The 18,204-nt window shown below is 40.1% G+C and overlaps 1 protein-coding gene across 1 annotated transcript in view; it reads right to left on the bottom strand.

Annotated features, from left to right (window-relative positions):
• Positions 1 to 18,204, bottom strand: part of LOC105484509 (sterol O-acyltransferase 1) — a 65,095-nt gene that overhangs the window by 20,142 nt on the left and 26,749 nt on the right. Inside the window, exons 3-6 of the mRNA XM_011746198.2 lie at positions 17,558 to 17,616; positions 4,529 to 4,680; positions 2,264 to 2,323; positions 263 to 370 (exon numbers count right to left, since the gene is read on the bottom strand). Coding sequence (XP_011744500.1) covers positions 263 to 370; positions 2,264 to 2,323; positions 4,529 to 4,680; positions 17,558 to 17,616 — 379 coding nt within the window. The remainder of the gene's footprint in view (positions 1 to 262; positions 371 to 2,263; positions 2,324 to 4,528; positions 4,681 to 17,557; positions 17,617 to 18,204) is intronic.

Genomic DNA, 18,204 nt, shown 5'->3' with positions numbered 1-18,204 from the left:
GTCAACTGTGTACAAAGTTCTCCCATTTGGGAAAACTACCTAGAAACTACTGATTATGGTCTATTCAAATAAACCATTTTGAAAATAAAAGTAATGAAACTTCTAATTTCTCATCAGTTAAACTTTTCAGGGCAGAGGAATATCACCCTCAAATCTGCTGCTTTAGGATTTCCTGAAGCAATTTAATCAATTTACCAAAATTTAGTGAAAACCCCTAACTTCTCATGCATCAACTAGCCAGCCATCTTTTTTGTTATCTTACCTTCCTTCATCAATGTAATCTACTACAAGTGTGCTCAGGATAAAGAGAATGAGGAGGGCAATAAACATGTGATATATTGTTCTGATGTGGTCCACTTCAAGCAGCTCACTGTAAATGTAGTTCAAACAAAACAAGTTAATAATCTATATTCAAATTTAAAACACCATATAGTAAAGTCTTTTCTTAAAGCAGTTAACTTAAAGCCATTGAGAAGGTGCTTAATCCACTCTCCAAAAACATCTCAAAAAAGAATGGTCTACATTCTTTAAAACCTACCAGAAATGGATGTTTTCTAAGTAAACAAAGGCCATTCACTAGGAACAGGAAACAAACTATTTCAAATGCTAAGAATTTTTTTAATCCTATGCATACATTCTACTCCCTAAATTTAATATATATTAAGTACTATCTGTTTCCAAAATGTTAAAATTGACATGAATTTCTATAATGTTGATCATGATGATGATGATGATAACCAACTACTACCCTACACATCTATAAAACTCAACCATTTGGCCGGGCGCGGTGGCTCAAGCCTGTAATCCCAGCACTTTGGGAGGCCGAGACGGGCGGATCACGAGGTCAGGAGATCGAGACCATCCTGGCTAACACGATGAAACCCCGTCTCTACTAAAAAATACAAAAAACTAGCCGGGCGAGGTGGCGGGCGCCTGTAGTCCCAGCTACTCGGGAGGCTGAGGCAGGAGAATGGCGTAAACCCGGGAGGCAGAGCTTGCAGTGAGCCGAGATCCGGCCACTGCACTCCAGCCTGGGCGACAGAGCGAGACTCCGTCTCAAAAAAAAAAAAAAAAAAAAAACCTCAACCATTTACAAAGATTTTACCTTCTCCTCATTGACTTTTGTATTTAAGACTGGTCTAATTTTCTTTTAGAATGTAACAATAATGTAGATGACTTTTCCTAAATAAATCTTTTATATCTGACTAAAACAGGTTTTTTAACTTGTTTTAACTTGTTTCTGGAATGATAATGCTAACCTTCTAAATGCTTTTAGTAATCTAATATACTACTACTCAATCTCTGGACTAAGAGTATTCATAGTCTAAAAAAAACTCATCTGAGCCACAGAAAGCATGTTCTATTTCCTTGGTTAAAATTTTTTTTTTTTAGTTAATGTGTAATTTTGTTTATTTTTCATGTATAAATTCTATCACTAAAATCCTAATTATAATGTTTAAAATAAATTTTCTTTTCCCTTTTATGTGAAAAACCTGCGTTTTCCCCCAGATGTAAATTTTAAAAGATTAATTCCTTCAAACTACAGTGTGACAGAACACTGAACACTATACATTACATGCTTAGAAAACACTAAACAGCACATTACATGCTTAGAAAACAGGCCTTCTTATCTAGGGGAAGTAGTAAACATCAATTTGACTCACAGAAAGTAACTTTTGAGAAGTATAAGATGTCTTTTTAAAGAAAAGTACACTTCTTTTTTTATTGAGAGAGTCTTGCTCTGTCACCCAGGCTGGAGTTGCTGGGTGTTGCACCTGTCGCTCAGTCTGGAGTGCAGTGGCACAATCTCGGCCCACTGCAATCTCCATCTTCCTGGGCTCAAGCGATCCTCCTGTCTCAGACTCCTGAGTAGCTGGGATTACAGGTATGCACCACCAAGCCTGGCTAATTTTCTGTATTTTTTGTAGAGAGAGTCTTGCCATGCTGCCCAAACTGGTCTTTGGCAAACTCCCGGACTCAAGCAATCTGCCTGCCTCAGCCTCCCAAAATGCTAGGATTATAGGTGTGAGTCACAGTGCCAAGCCCAGGTAACCATTCGTATCCCTAACTCCTCTTTCGAAACTAGACACAGAACCAGAAGATCAGAAAGGAGCAAGAGAGAACATACAACAAAAAACCCACTAATGATTTATACAGATACAGAACAAACTCATTACATATCCATATACTAAGCAATGATTCTGTAAGAATAGCTTTTTAAAAAAATTCAAACATTTAATTAAAAACAACTAAAAATACTCACTCTAAGAGAGATCGCCTTGCAATAAAAATCTTTCCTTGTTCTGGAGGTGCTCTCAAATCCCTGAGAAGAGGGAAAATTAAAACAAGATATAAGTACTTCAAGTATTATAAGAAATCTAATCCCACAGACAAGAGAATATACCAATAACACCATCTAACATTAATTGACCAATGACCTTTTCACTACTAGGATTACAGGTGCCTGCCACCATGCCCGGCTAAAACAGATCCAAATTTTGTGTTACAGTTTTTATGTATGTTATTTCATTTACTCCCTCTGAACCATGCTGTGAGGTAGGTACATACACAACTCTTAAGAACGGAAAGTTCGCCACCCCCAGCCCCTATGGACTTTGGCAATCACTTTTCCTTCTTGTAGAGAATGGAAAGGTCGCCACACCCAGCCCCCGTGGACTTTGGCAATCACTTTTCCTTCTTGTAGAGATCCCCTGAGGTCACAGACAGGCCTCCCAGCACCCTCTACTCCAGGTCATATATACTGTTATTGATCTGTCCTCTGAAACTGCACTGATGTTTACCATACCCTTCCTGATATTAAAGTACTTCCAGCAACTCGCAGCAGCCTTCTGACCTTAAAGGTTGTTGCAGTTACTAAAAACTCCCATTTTAACATCTTGCTTATCTTCTTTAGGGCTTTTGGTACTACCACCAGCACTTAACTATAATTGGTCAAAACTATTCTCCAGAACATGAGTCTATGCCTCCGAACAGGGGCATAACACTGAGAAGAGCATGGAATGGCAAGTTAACACATATTAGCCTTTGATAGCCTTCACTTGATTATTCTGGATGAACCATCAATTAGAAAAGCATATACTAATGCCACTGTACTTTATCACAAGTATTGTATACAGTGCAATAGAGAGGCACACAGTGATATGGTTTTTTTTCTTTTTTTTTTGAGTCAGTCTCACTCTGTCGCCCAGGCTGAAGTGCACTGGTATGATCTCAGCTCACTGCAACCTCCTTCCCACAGGTTGGAGTGATTCTCCTGCCTCAGCCTCCCGAGTAGCTGGGATTATAGGCACTTGCCATGGCACCCAGCTAATTTTTGTATTTTTAGTAGAGACACGGTTTCATTATCTTGGCCAGGCTGATCTTGAACTCCCGACCTCGTGGTCCACCTGCCTTGGCCTCCCAAAGTGCTGGGATTACAGGCATGAGCCACCGTGCCCAGTCATGATATGATTAAGAGCAAGGACTCTAGAGCCAGACTCTAGGTTCAAATCCCTGCTCTGTAATTTTGGACATTTAATTAAGTACTCTGTGCTTTAGTTTCCTAATCTGTAACATGTGGATAGTTACAGTTATCTGTCTCATAGGACCACTGTTTGGTTTAAATAAATTCATGATGTAGAACACTCAGCAAGCGTTGGCTATCTTGTTTTATTAGTCAGTCTGGGTTTTTTTTGTTTGTTTTTTTTGTTTTTTTTTTTTTTTTGGAGACAGGGTCTCTCTCGCCGAGGCTGGAGTGCAGTGGCGCGATCTTGGCTCACTACAACCTCTGCCTCCCAGGTTCAAGCGATTCTCATGCCTCAGTCTCCTGAGTAGCTAGGACGACAGGCGTGCATCACCACGTCCAGTAATTGTTGTATTTTTTGGTAGAGACAGGGTTTCACCATGTTGGCCAGCCTGGTCTCAAACTACTGACCTCAAGTGATCCACCCACCTTGCCCTCCCAAAGTGCTGAGATTACGGGTGTGAGCCACTACGTCTGACCTTATTAGTCAGTGTGTGGTTTTTTTTTTTTTTTTTTTTGGAGACAGACTCTCTGGAGTGCAGTGGCACAATCTCTGCTCACTGCAACCTCCGCCACCTGGGTTCAAGTGATCCTCATGCCTCAGCCTCCCGAGTAGCAGCAATTACAGGCGCCCGTCACCACGCCTGGCTAATTTTTGTATTTTTAGTAGAGACATATGGTTAAATAACCATGTTGGCCAGGCCAATCTTGAACTCCTGACCTCAGGCGATTCACCTGCCTCGGCCTTCCAAAGTGCTGGGGTTACAGGCGTGAGCCACTGTGCCAGGCATCAGTCTTAAAAGAGGTATGCATGTATGTTATAATTTATACGTAAAGACAAAACTCCACTCTCCTTCAAACGGTTAAACAACTTTCCCAATGTAACACACAGCCAATAAAAAGTGGCACCAGGGTGTGAACTCAAGCATATTTGCTGTAGTCCATTTTGACCACTAAACTATACTGAGTAACTGTTTGCATTAAAAGAAAATAACACACACTTACTTCGCTCTATGGTTGTTTTTCTCTCCTTCAAGAATAGAAAAGGTTGTGAGAGCACACCCACCATTATCTAATGATGCTGATTTTTCAATGAGATTGGTCACAAAATCATCAAAGTGACTGCCAACTTCCTTCATAAAAAATGGCTTCAATTCCTAGAATTTTAAAACAAAGAAACACATGGGGAACTAATACATGCTTGTGAGTCATTAGCATTTCTCTAAAGGGCTCCCTTAAACAGAGCTGGATCAAAAGAAAGGCACAGTGAGTTCACAAGAGTAAAAGCAAAAAATCAATTCCTGTATCTGACTTGAAGTTTCAGAAACAGCTACCTAAAAAGCAACATAATGATGTATACCCTTTTAAAATGTATACCCCTTGTAAGCATAAAACAAAATACCTCAGCCTCCCAAGTAGCTATGATCACAGGTGTGCACCACCACTCCCGGCAAATATTTTATTTTTTGTAGAGATAGGGTCTCCATATGTTGCCCAGGCTGAACTCTAGGGCTCAAGCAATCCTCCCACCTCAGCTTCCCAAAATGTTAGAATTACAGGCAGGTGCCACTGTGCCTTATCCCCACGTTATAATTACCATGATTCTAAGTTCTTTTTTTTTTCCTTTTTTCTTTTTTTTTTTTGAGATGGAGTTTTTCTCTTGTTGCCCAGGCTGGAGTGCAATGCCATGATCTTGGCTCACCGTAACCTCCGCCTCCTGGGTTCAAGCGATTCTCCTGCCTCAGCTTCCCGAGTGGCTGGGATTACAGGCATGCGCCACCACACCTGGCTAATTTTGTATTTTTAGTAGAGACGGGATTTCTCCATGTTGGTCAGGCTGGTCTCGAACTCCCGACCTCAGGTGATCCGCCTGCCTTGGCCTCCCAAAGTGCTGGGATTACAGGCATGAGCCACCGCGCCCAGACTGGTATTGTAAATTTCTTTCACAGTCTCCCTCATCTATGACCCCCAACCTCTGACACCTCAGATGGTAGAGAATAGTACTTATAAGGTAACTATTTTAATATGATCAATTCATGTATTTTCTTTTCTTGAAGTAACATTCACATGTGAGTAGTTTAGGTATCCATATGTGAGACAAAATAACAAACAAAAAAGCCGTATTTACTCATTTCTGCTTGCCAACACAATTTCACAAAGTTCTTGACTCTATGACGATACACAGCTTTCCAAATACTTTTAAGACAAAATAAAACACACACTCCTCCACATCTCTTGCCTAAGTCACTATATTCCTTAAAGATAATAACCCAAGCCTTGCCTTTTCCTATAAATAAAATGACAGTAATTATATTTCTATAATCTATAACCAAATATACTCTTACTCCAAACCTTAACATATTTCTACTCTAACTTCTAAACAAACGTAATTTTACATACGTGAAACCCCCACCACCTATACATAAACAGTAGACTAAAATACAGTGCCAGAACAGGCTAACAAAACCTCCTATAAGACTACTCCCAGGCAGTAGGCTCTGTCTGCAGTTCTCAATAAGACTTCTAAATATAATACCTTTAATTCTTAAAAAGCTTTTCTTTAGTTGACAATCACGGCGACTATGAAGGGGCTCAAGAATAGACTGCCCAGGGTCGTCTGGAGCATTACAGGGAACTGGAGCCTTGGTATAGCACAGGCCCTTTGAACCCCTCTGGCTCCGCCATGGTTGCAGACGACAGGGTGAGCTTCTGACCTCCTACTTGGTTGACAGTCCTGAATATTATTCAGCTAGCTGCTTTCACCACTTGACACAAAAGTGAGTTCTTCCTTGAAACTTTTTTTTTTTTTTTTTTTGGAGACAGTTTCACTCTTGCTGCCCAGGCTGGAGAGCAACAGCACCATCTTAGCTCACCGCAACCTCCGTCTCCCAGGTTTAAGCAATTCTCCTGTCTCAGCCTCCTAAGTAGCTAGGATTATAGGTATGCACCACCACATGCAGCCAATTTTGTACTTTTAGTAGAGACGGGGTTTCTCCATGGTGGTCAGGCTGGTCTCGAACCTTAGGTGATTCACCCGCCTCAGCCTCTGAAAGTGCTGGGATTACAGGCGTGAGCCACCGCACCCAGCCTGAAACTTTTATCTTTTTAAATAGAGATGTGGTCTCACCATGTTGGCCAGGCTGGTCTCAAACTCCTGGCCTCAAGTAAGCCACTGTGCCCAGCCAAGACTGTGTGTGTGTGTGTGTGTGTGTGTGTGTGTGGGGTAAGCCACTGTGCCCAGCCAAGACTGTGTGTGTGTGTGTGTGTGTGTGGTAAGCCACTGTGCCCAGCCAAGACTGTGTGTGTGTGTGTGTGTGTGTGTGTGTGGTAAGCCACTGTGCCCAGCCAAGACTGTGTGTGTGTGTGTGTGTGTGTGTGTGTAGTAAGCCACTGTGCCCAGCCAAGACTGTGTGTGTGTGTGTGTGTGTGTAGTAAGCCACTGTGCCCAGCCAAGACTCTGTGTGTGTGTGTGTGTGTGTGTGTGTGTGTGTGTGTGTGTAGTAAGCCACTGTGCCCAGCCAAGACTGTGTGTGTGTGTGTGTGTGTGTTTTGAAAAGGGGAATATCCTAGTTAAAAGATACTACAAAGAAAAAGATATGTGAGGCTGTCTGACTGGCTAGGTGGTACAGGTGTTTTCCCTTTCAATTTGATTCTATAAACAAAGCTTGGCAGGATAGAAACTATTACACGGTCTGGAACTGAAAACACACAGGATAGCACCTGACACATTTACCACTCTCCAGGTATTCATTGTTCCAACATCTCCCTCTTGGTCTGAGCTAACCTATGAGGAACAATAAAACAATGTACAAGGAAAATTGTAATTTAAGCAAATCCTATCATTCAGTGCTTTTATTGTTTTTTTTTTTTTTTTTTTTTTAGACGGAGTCTTGTTCTGTCGCCCAGGCTGGAGTGCAGTGGCCGGAGCTCAGCTCACTGCAAGCTCCGCCTCCCGGGTTCACGCCATTCTCCTGCCTCAGCCTCCCGAGTAGCTGGGACTACAGGCGTCCGCCACCTCGCCCGGTTAGCTTTTTGTATTTTTTTTTAGTAGAGACGGGGTTTCACTGTGTTAGCCAGGATGGTCTCGATCTCCTGACCTCGTGATCCACCCGTCTCGGCCTCCCAAAGTGCTGAGATTACAGGCTTGAGCCACCGCGCCCGGCCTAGTGCTTTTATTGTTAACAGGTAACTAAACCTACCACATTCCTTTACATGGCATTATAATTACATGCCTAATGTTCATTTCCTAATGCCCTTCTCCTCTTTCTCTGAGGAATTAAAGTTGATAGAAGGTGCTGCCACCGGGGCACAAGGAAGAAAGAACTCTGCTCTGTGGATGCTTACATTTCCTGAATCTCCTCCTTTCACAGATCCTAGCAGTGATGACAATAACGAGTGACTGCTTATTATTGTTACTCCCTTTGTAAGAGGGAATATTAAGAAATACAGTATAAGAAACAGTCCACTTCTGCCTTCTATCACATGAAACTTGTTAATTAGAACTCAGTATGTGATCACTAATAAATCTGAATAATGTCTGGTATCAGTAACTTGAAAATAATGTTGAGGTTAATGTTGAGGCTTTCTAATTTGCTTATCTTTTCAATCTCATATCTACTGATATTAACTTCATGCAGCCAGTGGACTCTGACAGCCCTCGCACCATGACAGATGGATGGAGAGAAGGAAGGAAGGGAGAAGGGGAAGAGGGGAGGAGGCAGTTAACTAGAAACTAGAAAAGGTGCTTATCTAGTAAACTATATTTTAGAGCTTAAGGAAACCTTTTGTATTAAATAAGCAGCTGAATTAGATAACCTTTAAGATCCCAAGAATAAGGATCAACCATGATACAAAGACCCTATGGTTGGAACACATAGTTAAAGAAACAAATGATAATGATCAGAGATAAGGCTGGGAAAGCAAGTAGGGACTAGATCATGGACCTTTAAGCCATTTTAAGAATTTATTTTATCCTAAAGACATCTGGAAGCCAATGACATTTTAAGTACAAGATTTATAAACATGTTCAGATTTGCATTTTAGAAAGATAACTCTTCTACCTAAAAAGGCTTCCAGGCAAAGATTACTTTGGACTGAGTACTGAAATGAAAAAAGGTCAGGGTCATTTATGGGTAAATAACTCTTTCAAAGGTACAGAGACATAAAACAATCTTAAAGTATGCTGAAAGAAAAAAACAAAGTAAACCAATCAGTAAATAATATTTTCAGTGTCTAAAAAAAAAATGTAGGTCCCTTGATCACAATTTCTTCAAAAATGGTTTTAAAGAACATTATAGTCTAACTCCACAAGGTCATATTATAGATAGTCTAAAAATTATTTCTCTGATTTGCTGCCTGTCTTTGCACAGAGAATCTTTTAATCTTGGTGGCATGGTACCAGAAACCTGACCTTTCTGAGCAAAACAAGTAACACAATGGGACAGGTAATACAGTGCTTAGGACTTATACTAAATTGACTCCTCAAAAAGGTCTCCTGATAATTCACTCTAAAGTTCTTTCTATTCTCCTCTCTTACTGAATCTCATTCTTTTCCTTCATTGCACTTACTTTGAAATTCTATATATTACTGCTTTTTGGCATCTCACTGTCTGCCCCCCACCCAACTGATTTTAAACACCATATCTTTTTGTTAACTGATAACTAATTTTGTATTTTTAGTAGAGACAGGGTTTTACAATGTTTCCAAGGCTGGTCTCGAACTCCTGGCCTCAAACGATCTGCCTGCCTTGGCCTCCCAAAGCGCTGGGTTTATAGGCGTGAGCCACTGTGCCTGGCCAAAGAACATTTTTAAGGTATCTAATTAAGTCACTGTTCTCCTTGCTCATGCATTTTATATATAGTGTTCTCAGTATGAGAACAGAAAATACAATTTCTTTAAAATCCCAGCACTTAATGTAGTACCTGATAGACAAAGAAACCAAATAGGCATTCATTAAATCAAACTGCTAAACATTCAAGGGCAACAGGACAGGTACCTGTCTACCTTTTGTAAGTGATGAAATCATAAAGCACAATAAACTGACTTTCCCAAAATTCTTCAAAATAGACTAGAGATTCTTACACTTGTGCATTTAAATAAAATGAGGAAAGGCAGAAAGGAAAATATCAGAAAAATGTATGGCCACACTTGCATAGCAAAAAGGTGAAATTTGACCAGTAGATTGGGGCAGCAAAGAAAAATAGACAGCCATAGTAGAAACTGTTATCTGTCAACCCTATCAGTGCCTACCCCTTTCTTAGTACCAGAATCCCTGATTTCTATGACTGCTTAGAATAAATAAACTTCCCAGTCTCTCTTTGCACCTAGGTAGCCAATAAGATACAGGTGGAAAAGGTTTGTCAAAGTCCACAGAAAATTTCCTTAACAGACAGCAGATACCTGTTCCTTACCTTCACTCCTTTCCTTCCGTCAATTTTGCCACTTGGAACTCAGATGAAACGACTAGAGCCATTTGGACAACGAGGAGGACCACAGCCTATGAATGTGAAACTGCCTTTGCAAAGACTATGACAGTGAGAGACGTCTAGCATGTCTGACTCCATCATGCTTCTAGCCTCACAGGCTGGCCATCCTCGCTCATTCCTGAGCAGAGGCCAATCTAACTCTGGGATAAATTCATAGTTCAACTTTGATGTAAGGAGGTAATAGTCCCTCGTTGGGAACTGAAACCACCTTTGTAACACTAAAGAAATGCCACAAGATTAGGATTATGGGAGGGACCTGAACATCTTCTGAGATGTTTTTCTGATCTTTGAATTCTGGCAACTGACCAGCTTACCCCCTAAACCCATGACCGGTCCTGTGACCCCCCCCACCCAGAGGCTGACTCTGTGCATAAGAACTGTTTTCCACACCCCTATGATTTCAACCCCAACTAATCAGCAGCATCCATTCCCTAGACTCCTGCCTGCCAACTTATCCATAAAAACCCAAGCCTCTGAGTTCTCAGAGGCTGGTGTCTATAATAAACTCCCGTCCTTCCATTTGGCTAGCTTTGCATTAAACTCCTTCTCTACTGCATTACCACTGTCTCAGTCCATTGGTTTTGTCTGTGCTGAGGGTAAGAAGAACCCATCAAGCAATTACAAATGGTGAGGTAGGGAACTAGAAGGAACCAAACTAGGGTCCTTGAGGACCATGAAGTCAGTACCAGCTATGGACCTCCTACCTCTGAATTGCAGACATGAGAAAAAGAAATTACTAATTTTGTATAAGCCCCTATTATTTTGTTCACTATTACAGCAAAACCCATTCTTAACTTATATAATAATCAAAGGATTTCTGAGCAGAAAATACTTAGACTTGTCTCTCCAGCAGTCGGCCAATAAATCAATAGATAAGCACCATCCAAAAACTTTTTTTTTTTTTCTTTTTGAGATGAAGTCATGGTCTGTTACCCAGGCTGGAGTGCAGTGGTATGATCTCAGCTCACTGCAACCTCCAACTCCTGGGTTCAAGTGATTCTCCTGCTTCCAGAGTACTTGGGACTATAGGCATGTACCACCAGACCTGGTTAATTTTTTTGTATTTATTTATTTTTTTTTGAGATGGAGTCTCGCTCTGTCACCCAGGCTGGAGAGCAGTGGCCAGATCTCAGCTCACTGCAAGCTCTGCCTCCCAGGTTTACGCCATTCTCCTGCCTCAGCCTCCCGAGTAGTTGGGACTACAGGCGTCCGCCACCTCACCCGGCTAATTTTTTGTATTTTTTAGTAGAGACGGGGTTTCACCATGTTAGCCAGGATGGTCTCGATCTCCTGTCCTCCTGATCCGCCCGTCTTGGCCTCCCAAAGTGCTGGGATTACAGGCTTGAGCCACCGCGCCTGGCCATTTTTTTGTATTTTTAGTAAAGATGGGGTTTCACCATGTTGGTTGGGCTGGTCTCTAACTCATGTGATCCGCCAGCCTCAACCTCTCAAAGTGCTGGGATTACAGGTGTGAGCCACCATGCCTGACCCAAAAACTTTTTTAGAAGGTGTTACTTGAATGACTGAAAAAACATGGCGAGAAACTCTTATTTGCAGACATGACACCTGAGTCTTTTTATTTATTTATTTTTTTGAGACAGAGTTTCACCCTTGTCTCCCAGGCTGGAGCGCAATGCCATGATCTCGGCTCACTGCAACCTCTGCCTCCTGGGTTCAAGCGAGTCTCCTGCTTCAGCCTCCCCAGTACCTAGGATTATAGGCATGCATCACCATACCCAGCTAATTTTTGTATCCTGACTCTTACTCATCACAGTTTGATCATTTAATTGCTGGACAATAGCATAAGGTACCGATGTGAAAAAACAATATTTGAAATGCTATATGAGAAGCAAACAGAATATGTTGCTACAATTTTTTTTTTTTTTTAAGACAAAGTCTGGCTCTATCACCCAGGCTGGAGTGCAGTGGCACCATCTTGGTTCATTGCAACCTCTACCTCCTGGGCTCAAATGATCTTCTCACCTCAGCCTCCTGAGTAGCAGGACTACAGGCACACACAACAATGCCCAGCTAATTTTTGTATTTTTTTGTAGACACAGGGTTTTGCCATGTTGTCCAGGCTGGTCTCAAACTCATGAACTCAAGTGATCCACCTACCTTGGCCTCCCAAAGTGCTGGGATTATAGGTATGAGCCAATGTGCCCAGCCCAAAAATGTATTTTTAAGAAGTAGAAATAGAAAGTAATTTTTTTCATCCTTCTAATATTCACATGAGACCTAACATTCCCTCTATAAAGTTGTTAACAAAAGTTCAACAAACACCAATTAGTAAAGGCATTCCCTTTGCCCTTCCTAACATATTCATTTTTCTCTGAAAACTACTCTCAGAACCGAAGACAGGCATCTAATGTCCAGGCCAGGGCTATACTATATGACCTTGTCCTTCTGGCCAAAATTCAATTATCTCTCTTATAATAAATCTGATGTTCTGAGCTTTGAAAGAAAGTGAGTGGAAACTTTATTATATTGAAATATCTAAAGTATCTAAACTCTTCCTTCTAAAATCCTTACTCTTTCCAGAGCTTGAATGTTCATCTTCTCCTAAGATTCTGTGAGATACATTAATATCATTTGAATATATTTTCTTTTATGCCTTCAGGAGTTTGAGACCAGCCTGGGCAACATAGTGAGACCTTGTCTCTATTAAAAACAACAACAACAAAAGCAAAGCTAATTAAATTGTTAATGTAAATTGGTTGGGACTTACTCATCTGAATCTCCCTTGGACTGTTCTAAGATCTTTTAAAGTCTTGTTACAACACAATTCTAACGATTTCAAAAGGTCATAATCAGAGTTACACAAGTTTGTATGACCCCATTGGCATTAGATAAAAAGTACATCCTTAAAACTTTTTTTAACAACCATGTTAGACCTTGAAGAGACCTTAAGAGATTCAGTCAGTTCAAACCACTAATTTCAACACACTCACGTCATCACTTCCCTCACCCCTCTTCCCTTTAGACCAAAAGGTTTGCTCAATGCTTGACGAACTTCTTCACGCCTGTCCTTAATAAGAGCTCCTCTATCTACACATTTAACTTTTCAGAGTTCTTTGCTGGTTGCCCAATTTGGCAAATAATATAGGACACTATATTTAAATTTAAATTTCAGATAAATAACTTCTTAGTCTGTCTCAAATATTGCATGATTACTAAAAAAGTATTCATTGTTTATCTGAAATTCAAATTCGATTGGACATACTGTATTTTACCTGACAACTCTAGTTCTGAGAAGCTGAAACAGCAGTCAATGAGATTTATCGACTATTTCCTTTACAATAACAAGCAGTGAATTCTGAAAAAGCTTTAGTCAGCTACACAATTATGACATAAACCTTTAGAGCTAAAAGGGACCTTGGAGACAACTAGTGCAATGCTCTCACTTTAAAGATCAAGGAAAGATGAAGTGACAACCGGGAGGAACATGACACAAATTACAAATGACCAGAAAGATTCCTAACTTTCAGTTTTTAAAAATTATTTGTAAAAACCCACAACAGAAAAGGAATTAGTATGTGAAAAAAACAAACCAAGTTCATGGCTCTGAACAATGTTCACATACTTATTATCTCAAGTCCTTCCATGTTAGTAAATGTCAACCAATAAAGCAACAACTAAAAAAATGTGAGCAATTAGAGATCTCTTATAAATGGGATGATTTAAGTAAAATTATGTATATAAAGTACGTAGTATAAAAGCTTAGCCTGTAAGAGGACTTCTAAATATAGTTCCCTTCTCCTACTGGCTTATCTGTTTCCTCAGTCTAAAATACTAAAATATTACAACAGCTCCCTATCAATTCTGACTGTCTCCAAACTCTATATGCCATCCTGAACTTTCACATCAGAACAGTAGTCCTACTATATCTTGTTCAAAAACATTGCAATTGGCTGGGTGCAGTGGCTCATGCCTGTAATCCCTGCACTTTGGGAGGCCGAGGTAGGTGAATCATTTGAGGTCAGGAGTTTCAATATCAGTCTGGCCAACATGGTGAAAGGCCGCCTCTACTAAAAATACAAAAATTAGCCAGGCATGGTGGCACATGCCTGTAATCCCAGCAGCTGGGGAGGCTTAGGCAGGAGAATCACTTGAATCCAGGAGGCGGAGGTTGCAGTGAGCAGAGATTGCATCACTGCACTCCAGCCTGGGCAACACAGTGAAAACTCTGTCTCAAAAAAAAAAAAAAAAAAAATTACGATTAATAAACAATGGTAAAATAGTCAATCTTATTAGACAGCAAATAATTGACAATTTTGAAACTTCTAAGTCAAATCACCTAAAGTTCACCAAATGACATTTGGTGACTCATTCAGAATAATGTACGGTCTAATACATATAGAGTATATAGCAGGGGTATAAACTAAGTAGTTAGGAATATAGAGTAGAGAGGACATCATTTCAACTGGAATATTCAGAAAACTGTAGAAACAGCAAGATTTGACCTAAAATTTGAAGGATATACATTATTTTGATTGGTGGATGGAGAAAGAAGGAATTTCAGATAGAAAGAGCTACATGAATGAGGGCATAAAAGTTGAGAAAAAATGCTTTATAATCTAGCCTCAATTTTTCAACTTTTTCTTGCCATTGTGCCCCAATAGAGACACAGATGCCCATTAAGTGCCCTAAAATATGTACAGTGTAAGTTTTCTAACACCATTACCTTTGTTCCGGCCAGTACTTCCCTTAACATCAGGGAACAAGTCTTGTACAACTCTGCAACCCTTATGTCACTTGCACAATACACATATTAATACGAGCTAAACCAAGGTCTGCCTTTCTTTCAGCTTTTCCCTTACTTCATTCATTACTTTCTTCTTCTAATCCTCCTAAGTGACCAAGCTAAAAGATTTCATAATCTTATTAATATATAAAGCAGACAAGTAGAATATTCTTTAAAAAGTTTTAACTTAAATCCTTGGAATATCCTCCCATTATCTCTCTTCCTGCCACCCCTTTCTACCCCTTTTCCCTAAAACCTCTACTTTCTACCCCAAACTCCCTCTCGCCTTTGGGTTTGTGATTCTGTATGGGAAAAAGTTCTCCTCCCACTTTAGATTTTTCAATAGAGGAATGACAGCAGAGACAGACTTACTTTTCACCTATTTGAAACTTTCCCTCACAAATAGAACATAATAAGGTTTTGTGATCTTGATAAGAAGGGCAGGAACAAAAGAGGACAAAGGAAGAATTGAAAAGGGAATAACAAAAATGTAGGTATCCTGCCTGACTAGAGAAATAAGAAGGGTCAGAAACACTCTAGTAAACCACAAAAACAAAATTTATTTTAGGCCGAGTGTGGTGGCTCATGCCTGTAATCCCAGCACTTTGGGAGGCCGAGGCAGGCGGATCACGAGGTCAGGAGATTGGGACCATCCTGGCTAATGCAGTGAAACCCCATCTCGCCCTTTAGGCCGGAACCACCATCTTCCAGTAATTCACCAAAATGTCGAACACAAAGGGAAAGAGGAGAGGCACCCGATGTATGCTCTCTAGGCCTTTTAGAAAACATGGAGTTGCTCCTTTGGCCACGTATATGTGAATCTATAAGAAAGGCGATGTTGTAGACATCAAGGGAATGGGTACTGTTCAAAAAGGAATGCCCCACAAGTGTTACCATGGCAAAACTGAAGGAGTCTACAATGTCTACACCCAGCATGCTGTTGGCATTGTTGTCCACAGCCAGCATGCTGTTGGCATTGTTGTAAACAAACAAGTTAAGGGCAAGATTCTTGCCAAGAGAATTGATGTGCATACTGAGCACATTAAGCACTCTAAGAGCCGAGACAGCTTCCTGAAACGCGTGAAGGAAAATGATCAGAAAAAGAAAGAAGCCAAAGAGAAAGGTACCTGGGTTCAACTGAAGCGCCAGCCTGCTCCACCCAGAGAAGCACACTTTGTGAGAACCAATGGGAAGAAGCCTGAGCTGCTGGAACCTATTCCCCATAAATTCATGGCATAATACGGGTTAAAGAAAAATAAAACACCTCTGGGCTGAAAAAAAATAAAAGAAACCCCATCTCTACTAAAAATTACAAAAAATTAGCCAGGTGTGGTGGCATGTGCCTGTAGTCTCAGCTACTTGGGAGGCTGAGGCAGGAGCATTGCTTGAACCCAGGAGGTAGAGGTTGCAGTGAGCCGAGATCGTGCCACTGCACTCTAGACAGGGTGACAGAGAGAGACTATGTCTCAAAAAAAAAAAAAAAAAAAAAAAAAAAAAAAAAAAAACTAGCATGTGTCTATACATTAAATATTTTTATTTTCTTAGCCAAAATTATAAATTAGTCATCAGATAAGAAGTTGCATAACAAATCATTAAACAATCTCTTATGATGGAGAAACAAAGCACTAATTAGAAAAGACATTCACCAGAAATGACCTTCATCACTGTAGTGCTGGAGGCTTACACAGGTAACTTAATGGAATTAGGAAAAATAAAGTTTAACACCCTACTAACTAGGAGTCTATACCCACAATTTCAGGTGCAGTAAATAAATCTTCTGAGTACTACTTTATAAAGCAGTACCATAAGGGATTACATTGTAGTCATCACAAATATGCCTACAGGATGATGGAAGGAGGACAGCATAGATCTCTTAATGTTAAGCAAATATGTTCTTTAATAAATTTGCTGTGACAGCATCATCCTTGGACTCAAACAGTACTGACTGCGAACAAATTAGATGAAAGTACAAATACTACGCCCCTGGCCTTGGATGATAACTGAAAAACTAGGTCTGATAATAACAAAGACGTTGACATCAAAGTGAGCTTAAATAATCTGGCATACATTTCATGAAATATGATTACAAAAATATTTCTAAATTGAGATTATTCTATAAATGTATATGTACATATGCACGTAACTAAATAAACAGGGCTACTTCATCTTCATCACTGGATGTTTATACAGTCAAACTGGCCAATAAATTTTGGAAGTGATCTTCTCCTTGGGAAAACAGGAGTTTGCTTTGGATTAAGTCAACTTACATCCAGGTATTGGATCATAACATTTTTTCAAAAAAAAGTTCTTTGCCCTCTACAATTTCCTGAGGGTACTGAGGAATTCTGGTTTGTAGAACTATTTATCCCCACTTGAAATGATTTCATTATTTTTTTTTTCGAGTGGTTATTTCTATTTCCTCGACAGGGAATCTACTTCTAGATTCAGATTCAACATTTATTGGAGGGCTGCTATTTACTGTGAACCATGACAGATACTTTCATAAAGCACTAATAAAGACATTCAATCCTATCAACTTACCAACTATTAACCATGGGTCACTAAAACCAAGATTTGCTGGTAAGTGCCAGAAAATGCCAGTGATAGAGATGGGAGAGAAAAAGGCAATCTGGATCCTTATGCAGGATGACAAGTCAGCCGATCTTATTTTCTTGTTCCACAGGATAATGGCAACTGATGAACTGCTTAAATAATTATCTGAGCAATTTAGCATTAAAAATGTTACCAAACAAAACTCTATCTAAAACTCTACATTTTTGTTTCTAGAAGAGGGAGTTACTTGCCTCTGCCTCTGCTGTCAACTTTATCTTCTTTGCTATCAACTGTTTTATGTCAATTCGACCTACGGGAAGAAAAAAACACGACTTTTAAGTTGACAGATACAGCTACCTAGTAGCACTATCTAAATCATAAAGTTAAAAACAAACAAATACAAAAGTAACTGCGTAAACTATGGTACGACCATAAAACATGACAGCATGGTCAAAATAACTAGAAGGAAATTTATACATAAAAATACAAAGAACAAAGCGAGTAAATGTACACACAGTAATTACAACGATGTTAATTATGCAATGCTATAGATCCAATGCTGACACCATGGGAAATTAGATTCCCTGAACAGATTCTACAATTGAGACCACTATGATGCTGGGTAAAATATTAAAAACTGAAAACCTTGTAAAAGTTATTGCCAAGCTAGCATAAATCCAGAGGGCAAGAAGGAAGGAAGGAAGGAAGGAGGGAGGGAGGGAGGGAGGGAAGGAAGGAAGGAAAGTGAAACTGGAATTCTAGGGGACATATGAGAAATCTAAGCATTCTCGCCAAATCCTAGAAACCTTGACCTTCTACACGGACAGCAACACAGGGTACAGTATTTTTGTAGAATAGTACACACAGAGGACACTACTGTACAAAATGGCAAAGTCTA

This window comes from Macaca nemestrina, chromosome 1 (assembly GCF_043159975.1).
Source record: "Macaca nemestrina isolate mMacNem1 chromosome 1, mMacNem.hap1, whole genome shotgun sequence".
Lineage (NCBI taxonomy): Eukaryota > Metazoa > Chordata > Mammalia > Primates > Cercopithecidae > Macaca > Macaca nemestrina.
This window is presented reverse-complemented; position numbering and strand designations above follow the sequence as displayed.